Genomic DNA, 7,808 nt, shown 5'->3' with positions numbered 1-7,808 from the left:
CCACAAAGGCCAGGAACGAAGGTTAGTCGAAACATGGAGGATTCTGGGAGTGGAGACAAAGAAGGTGGGCGACTTGAGGTATTTAGGGTCCAGAGCAGGTGAAAGTGTGGAGAAGATCAGAGGGAGATGTTAGATGGTTTGGACATGGACAGAGGAGGGAGGGTGGATCCATCAGGAGCAGGATGCTGAGCTTCAACGGCCAGGCAGGAGGCCCAGAGCAAAGAGGAGGTTTATGGTTGTGGAGAACGAGGATCTGAAGTCCGTTGGTGTGAGAGGAGAAGAAGAAGAAGAAGATATAGAAGGTCTGGTCAGATGGAGAGAGTGGCCCCCCGAGGTGGCCCCCCGAGGTGGCCCCTGAGGGGAACAGCCAAATGGAGAAGAAGATGTCATATTACAATTTTAAATAATATCAGTAATATCCAAATATGGACAACAACAGTGCTGCTGCTACTACTACTACTACTAGTAATAATAATAATAATAATAATAATAATAATAATAATAATAAGGTTTCACATTTCCTGTGAGAGCAGCACTGATCGTACCTGCAGTCCCAGACTTCCCAGCTGGTTCTGGTCCTGTTGTGGTTCTGGTTCTGGTCCTGCTGTGGTCCTGTTCTGGTCCTGTTGTGGTTCTGGTTCTGGTCCTGTTGTGGTCCTGGTTGTGGTCCTGTTGTGGTCCTGGTTCTGGTCCTGTTCTGGTGCTGCTGTGGTTCCTGTTCTGGTCCTGTTGTGGTTCTGGTTCTGGTCCTGTTGTGGTTCTGGTTCTGGTCCTGTTCTGGTCCTGTTGTGGTCCTGGTTCTGCCTGCCTCACTCACCGGTGACACCGTGACTCGTGTGTGGAGCTGGAGGAGGAGTTTGAAGCCGCAGGAGGAGGAGGAGGAGGAGGAGGAGGAGGAGCGCCTCGACAGGAACTTCCTAAAACACATTTCTGTCGTCTCAGACCCGCGCAGCTCAGAACCGCCGGTGCCGACCGAAGCTTCACCTTCACATCGATCCGGAGGCGACGGAAGCAACAGTTGGTCGGCTACATGGAGACGGACCGCCTGCTGAGCGGGTCTGTAAACCAGATTTATAGGTCGTGGTCCGGCTCGGAGTCTGCCGAGGAGCCGGTGAGCAGGCGGACGTCCGAGATCGAGCATGAAACAGGTGAGTTCTCTGGTTCTGTCCGGACAGGTGGACCCTGTGAGGACAGGTGGACCCTGTGAGGACAGGTGGACTCTGGGATGATGTGTGTCCACAGCTCCATGTGCGCGTGTTTCACCTGTACATACGTGTTTACACAGACGTCTACATGTTGTGGGTTCGCATAATTACGCCGTAGTAATTAACAGCAGCAGTTTTTTATGATTCACTGATTGATCAGTTAATGTTTAACATTCGTTTACAACTCGCACGGTGGCTCCTGTAACACCACGAGTCCGAGTCCGAGTCCGAGTCCGAGTCCGAGTCCTAGGACTCGGACTCGGACTCGGACTCGGACTCGGACTAGGACTAGGACTGTGATAGTTGAGTTACTGTGATAGTTGATTTATTAGTTACTCTGAGTTACTCTAATAGTTACTCAAATTCTTACATTAATAGTTGATTTATTAGTTACTTTGATAGTTACTCTAATATTTCCTCTAATTGTTAAATTAATAGTTGATCTCTTAGTTACTGTAATTGTTACATTAATAGTTGATCTATCAGTTACTGTAATTGTTACATTAATAGTTGATCTATCAGTTACTGTAATTGTTAAATTAATAGTTGATCTATCAGTTACTGTAATTGTTACATTAATAATTGATCTATCAGTTACTGTAATTGTTACATTAATAGTTGATCTATTAGTAACTAATAGTTACCTTAATAGTTACAGTAGACACTGACGCTGGTCAAACACCAGGATCTCTGATTGTCACCTCACCTTAATGAAGGTGTTGCCTTGTGTTGCGAACCTGACTGCTGGGCCACACACCTCACACTGGACCCCCCAAGGTTGTGTCTGAAGTCCTCTCCTGGACACGTGACTGTCCCGCCCGACACAGTACCGACACCAGATGGTCCGGTGGTGCTGAGGCTGCCTACTCTACACAGGTAGATGGACGGCCTGTCTGGACCCAACCTGGACCTGGATGTCTCTGAGACCACAGACAGGGTAGAGGAAGAGCTACATGTCCACCACCGTCACTGGGATGCTGGTGGACAGAGAGTCAAGGAGGACCTGTCCTGGACCATGCCCCCCCTCCGCCTGAACCCTGTCAGAAAGCTGAGCCAGTTCTCCAGTGGGGCCCGTTTCTAAAGCGACCATCACTGGAGACCCTGAGCAGGGTCACCTGCAGGGGCGGCTCTGCCGGGGCGGCTCTGCCGGGGCGGCTCTACTGGGGCGGCTCTGCCGGGTCACCTGCTGGGGCGGCTCTGCCGGGGCGGCTCTGCAGGGGCGGCTCTACCGGGGCGGCTCTACCGGGGCGGCTCTACTGGGGCGGCTCTGCCGGGTCACCTGCTGGGGCGGCTCTGCAGGGGCGGCTCTGCAGGGGCGGCTCTGCCGGGGCGGCTCTACCGGGGCGGCTCTGCAGGGGCGGCTCTACCGGGGCGGCTCTACCGGGGCGGCTCTACTGGGGCGGCTCTGCCGGGTCACCTGCTGGGGCGGCTCTGCAGGGGCGGCTCTACCGGGGCGGCTCTACCGGGGCGGCTCTGCCGGGTCACCTGCTGGGGCGGCCCTGCTGGACGCTCCTGATCAACTGTGAGGGACGCCATCACAACGTTCTCCTTCTGGTCCCCAGATAGATCCAGCATGGCTGACACCCACCACCACATGGTGACCAGGATGAGCCCCCTGTAGTAAAGCTGGTTACCAGTGACAGCCTTCAGTAAACCAGTAGGGTTTATAGAGGTCACCAGTTAGTCTTCCTCTAATCCTGGATGAGTGGGAACATTCACCAGCACGTCACCTCATCCAGGAATCAGGTCTGATTCCTCTTTATTGATCTGCATCTGTTCCAACCAAAGATCAGCCTGAGGGGGTTCCTCGGCTCCTCAGCCCCAACATCTGGGAGCAGCTGCTGAACCAGAAGAGCCGCTTGTGTGGGCGACTGGAGATCAGGCCAGGCCGACCCGTGTGTCATTGGCATCGTTTCTGATTATATAAGGTGATTAGTTGGTTAATTAGAGAAGAGGAGCTCTCTGAGAGCTTCTGGCTGTGAGAGATGGAGCAGCTTCACGTCTGTGTCAGAGGTGTCGCTCAGACGCTTCAGCCGTTGGGAGTGTTTGCTCTGTCAGATGCACCTACAACCACTGACGCTCTGACACATCCTGTGGCCTACACACACACACACACACACACACACACACACACACACACCAGCTTTACAGATGTAGATGTGGTTGTTGTCAATACTGCTGATCTTCTGTGTTTTTCCTCACAGTTACGTACGTGTGTGTGGTGTGTGTGTGGTGTGTGTGTGTGTGTGTGTGTGTGTGTGTGTGTGTGTGTGTGTGTGTGTGGGCGGGGGGGGGGGTGCATTCACGCACCACCAGGAGAAACTCAGCAGTTTCATTCTGAATTTCTGTGCTCGCTTGTTGCGCTTTAATTTAATTGCTACGAATACTCGAGGCATCGTAGCAATAGCGACATTTTTAACGACTTTGTGTAATTCAGATCATCGAGGCACCGGTTTTACAACTTGCTAATGTTGCTCTTCCCCGCGGCGCCATTAGAGGGCGCAGCAGCACCGCTGGGACGAGGACAGCGGGGGGGGGGGGGGGCACAGCAAGGTGGACCTGAGTGGGTCCTGTAAAACTTCTGAAGACTTTATAGATACCATTTTATCATAATACCACCCCGGGGATGATACATCTTATTACCCTTTAAAAATGCCCCAGGGCTCGAGGGGGTGGGGCAGAGCTGCGCCTGTTGTGAGGTGAAGCATTAAATGTTAACAATAGCACACTGTCTTATAATCCAGCTTTGTTCTATGCTAAGCTTAAACATTTTAGGTCCTATTTTAAAATAATGAAGCTATTTTTGAGAGAAACTAAGACTCTGAAGAATTAGCCACTCTGAATTCCCGGTTGATTATCTGTTATTACCTGTGTAGCTGCAGCCATTTGTGTGTACATATGATAGCCGCTGGCTTCAGCATGAATTAGCCTTTAGCCTCTCTACAAACGTGCACGCACACATGTGAGCAGAGGTGCGGACGACAGGCGAATGACGGCACACACTCATCACCCAACGGAAAAAAACCTCCAGAAACACGGAATTCTGCCGTGTGCCATGTAGCCTCCAGGCAAGACAAACTTCCTCATCCCAACGGACAAGTTCCACTGACAACATGTGAAGACGCCGCCTTCAGTGAGGGAGCTGTGTCACATGGCTTCCTTATATAGCCGGAGCTGGAGCCAGCCGCAGTATTCCCAGCTGTTGGGGACATGTGAACGCCGCCTCAGATGGTTTTGTTGTTCTCACGTTCGCCACCGTCCACAGGTGACGAAGACCGCGACATCCAGCAAGCTGTGGTCTTCATCGAGGATGCCATCCAGGTAGGACGCTTCTTCTCTGCTGCTGCTCAGGAATTCAGCTCCCAGGAGAAGAATTCCTGCTGCTCGGAACAATGCTTTCGGTTTTACAGTGTTCCAAACGATTTGTTGCTAAATGTTCTACAGCAACTTTATGTTGTTTTGCATTCATCCCAGTCTGAGGTCAGTTGTTAGTGCTGACGGCTCCAAACAGAACTCCCAGTTTAAGCAGAACTCCCAGTTTAAGCAGAACTCCCAGTTTAGGGCAGCCCGAGTCAGAGTTCAGATGAGGCCAGTAAGCAGAAGGCAGCGATGCTCTCTGTAGCCTGACTGCTGCCGCTGCTACTGTTGCTGCTATTGTTGTTGCTACTACTACTGCTACTGTTGCACAAGCTCCAGTAGCATCGGCAGCAGCAGCAGCAGCAGCAGCAGCAGCAGCAGCAGCAGCAGCAGCAGCAGCACGTCGACCTTCGTGCTGCTGAACCTCTTTTCTTATTTCACTCTTCATGCTAATGCTAATGTGCTAGCTGAATTTTGACCTCTTTCATCTTCACTCAGCACTTTGTTCCCTGTGTGACGGTAGTTTTTGTGTCTCGGTTGCTCCAGTATCGCTCCATCAACCACCGAGTGGATGTCAGGTCGCTCCGCTTGTACCGTTGCTACTACTCTACGCTGTGCCAGTGGTAACCGCACCTCACACCTTCACGACCCCCCACCTCTGTCTCCTTGTGGAGCAGAGTCCTTCTGAAGGGGGTTGATTCATGTCGTCCTCGTGTCTTCCTCAGGTGTTTGGGTCTGACCATCGCTGTGGTGCTGCTGCTGGCCTTCGTAGAGCGCCCCTCCTCCCTGTCCCTCTCCTCAGACCCCCGACGGCGCTCCACTCACCTGAACCCCCCCTGTGGGGCCACCGAAAGTGTTGAGCTCGTCTGCCTGGTGGTCTTCGCTCTAGATCTTGCTGTGAAGGTAAACGCCGTGTTGTCGTGTTCTCCGGGTTCCAGTGTGTCGCCGACACGCTCGCTGGTTCAGACTGACGCTTTGATCCGACCCCCAGAGTTACCTGATTGGTTGGGACGAGTTCCGAAAGAACAAGTGGCTGATCGGCTACCTGGTGGTGATCTCAGTCTCCGTCATCGACTGGATGTTGTCTGTCAGCATGATGTGTGATGAGGTGAGACGCAAGAGGACGTCAACAAGCTCTTCTGGCCCGTTAGTGATGGTCAGGCTTCAGCTAAGGGTGGTGGCTTCCTGCGTCCTTCAGAAACAAGATTCTGTCTCATTGGTCCTTTAAGGACCGCCTGGTGTCCACAGGACAACCTGTACTGAGCTCACTTCTTTATTTAGAGACTGAGAGTTCGTCGACTTTTGCGACCGTTTTTCCTCCTGCAAAACTCGTCTCTCATGAAAAAGACGCTGAAGTGCATCAAGAGGACTTTGCCGGAGATCGCCAGGTATCTGCAAACACCTCACCATTTGTTTAAGCTCAGAGGAGGAACCATCGCCACCCGGAGGCCAGACTGGTCCAATATACCATATCTGCATTAACCGGCAGGAAGTTTGTTCCTTAGTTCTCCCAGAAAGAACTTGTCAGACATTGTTGAGAGCTGTGCTGCTGGTGGGTCAGTAAAAGCCCCTTCCTGCCCCTGCAGTGTCATCCTGCTGCTGGCCCTGCACCTCTGCCTCTTCACCATGATCGGCATGCTGCTCTTTGCTAAGACCGAGGTGGGTCCTCCTCTTGGTTCTGAGCTTAACCCAGTCTAAAGCAGCATCTCTTACAGCACAGGTGTCAAACTCTGGCCCGTGGGCCAAATTTGGCCCGCAATGTAATAATATTTGGCCATACCAATTGACTATTAGAGCTGGCCCTCTGGTATTTTATTAAATATATATACATTGAAAGGTTCCCTGTTTTAGCTGGAGAAAGATTTTTTTTCAATAAATATCAATGTTGGCCCGTGACTTGGTCCCAGTTTTGAATTTGGGCCCACTGGGTATTTGAGTTTGGCACCTCTGTCTTACATGATGAAGTGACTTTGGTTGTTTGTGGTTCTTCAGGATCCTGAGAAAAACGAGGAGTGGAACTTGCACTTCCGGAACCTCCCCACGGCGCTCACGTCCCTGCTGGTGCTGCTGACCACCGCCAACAACCCTGACGGTAGCGGCGCAGCCTCAGACGCACCACGAAGAGGCTTCTTTTGAAAGAGTAACCTGCTTTCTTTCGCCGCAGTGATGCTGCCGGCCTACTCTCTGAACCGGAGCTACGCCATCTTCTTCATGGCCTTCAGCGTGATCGGTGAGCGGAGCTTTAGCAATGGTCGCAGCAGGTTGCTGCTGAGCTGCATTTCACACCAAACGTGCGCTGCTCCCTGGCAGGAACCTACTGTCTCATGAACTTGCTGACTGCTATCATCTACAACCAGTTCAGAGGGTATTTACTGGTGAGTGACTCCACAGACGCACGGACAGACCTCGATGTCAGTTCTGCTGTCTTCCACCGTCACAGCAGCACCTTCTATCAGCAGGCTTCACCAGATTTACTCACCTATGCTAAGCTTAGGTGCTACATTATTAGTCTTCATTAGCTACATTAGCGTCTCCCACGGTGACGGTTGTGTGGACGTTTGGTGTTACTGTTGTTTCCCTGTTGCCGTTGGCGATGAAACGTTTCCATCCTTTCAGATGTCCGTACAAACGTCCATCATCAGGAGACGACTGGGAATCAGAGCTGCTTTCCAGGTCCTGTCCTGCCTTGGAGACCAGACTGCTGAGTAAACACACACACACACACGCACACACACACACACACACACACACACACACACACACACACACACTAGATAACAACACCAGCTCTTCCTCACTCTCTGGATCTCTGTCAGGCAACACGTGCGTGTGGAGGCGGTGCTGACGGTCCTAAACCTGGTGAAAGTGAAGAGTTTCTACAGAGCAGCTATTAGCACGGTCAGACACACACACACACACACACACACACACACACACACACACACACACACACACACACACACACACACACGATGAAGCAGTGGTGTTACCAGGAGGAGCACCGTGAGGAACCCATCAAAGATGTTGCTCCTGTAGGACAGGTACCCCCTAACCCTAACCCTAACCCTAATGACACACATGCTGGAGTTAGGGTAAGTTAGAGTTAAGGTAAGTTAGAGTTAAGGTAAGTTAGAGTTAAGGTAAGTTAGAGTTAAGGTAAGTTATAGTTAGGGTTACTTAGAGTTGGGGTAAGTTAGAGTTGGTTAGAGTTAGTTAGCGTTAGGGTAAGTTAGAGTTGGGGTAAGT

At 51.6% G+C, this 7,808-nt stretch overlaps 1 protein-coding gene across 2 annotated transcripts in view; it reads left to right on the top strand.

Moving 5' to 3' along the window:
• Positions 1 to 895: 895 nt before the first annotated feature.
• The window catches only part of LOC101071852 (two pore calcium channel protein 2-like), a 17,148-nt gene continuing 10,235 nt past the window's right edge, over positions 896 to 7,808 (top strand). The window contains exons 1-12 of one of the 2 annotated variants that reach the window (XM_029846545.1): positions 896 to 1,148; positions 4,471 to 4,526; positions 5,109 to 5,185; positions 5,288 to 5,465; positions 5,554 to 5,670; positions 5,844 to 5,950; positions 6,149 to 6,221; positions 6,555 to 6,654; positions 6,727 to 6,792; positions 6,873 to 6,937; positions 7,179 to 7,267; positions 7,379 to 7,460. In XM_029846545.1, coding sequence (XP_029702405.1) covers positions 1,031 to 1,148; positions 4,471 to 4,526; positions 5,109 to 5,185; positions 5,288 to 5,465; positions 5,554 to 5,670; positions 5,844 to 5,950; positions 6,149 to 6,221; positions 6,555 to 6,654; positions 6,727 to 6,792; positions 6,873 to 6,937; positions 7,179 to 7,267; positions 7,379 to 7,460 — 1,128 coding nt within the window. In that variant the 5' untranslated portion in view covers positions 896 to 1,030. The remainder of the gene's footprint in view (positions 1,149 to 4,470; positions 4,527 to 5,108; positions 5,186 to 5,287; positions 5,466 to 5,553; positions 5,671 to 5,843; positions 5,951 to 6,148; positions 6,222 to 6,554; positions 6,655 to 6,726; positions 6,793 to 6,872; positions 6,938 to 7,178; positions 7,268 to 7,378; positions 7,461 to 7,808) is intronic. The other variant, XM_029846544.1, reaches the window with a different exon arrangement.

Source organism: Takifugu rubripes, chromosome 13 (assembly GCF_901000725.2).
Source record: "Takifugu rubripes chromosome 13, fTakRub1.2, whole genome shotgun sequence".
NCBI classification, from domain to species: domain Eukaryota; kingdom Metazoa; phylum Chordata; class Actinopteri; order Tetraodontiformes; family Tetraodontidae; genus Takifugu; species Takifugu rubripes.
This window is presented reverse-complemented; position numbering and strand designations above follow the sequence as displayed.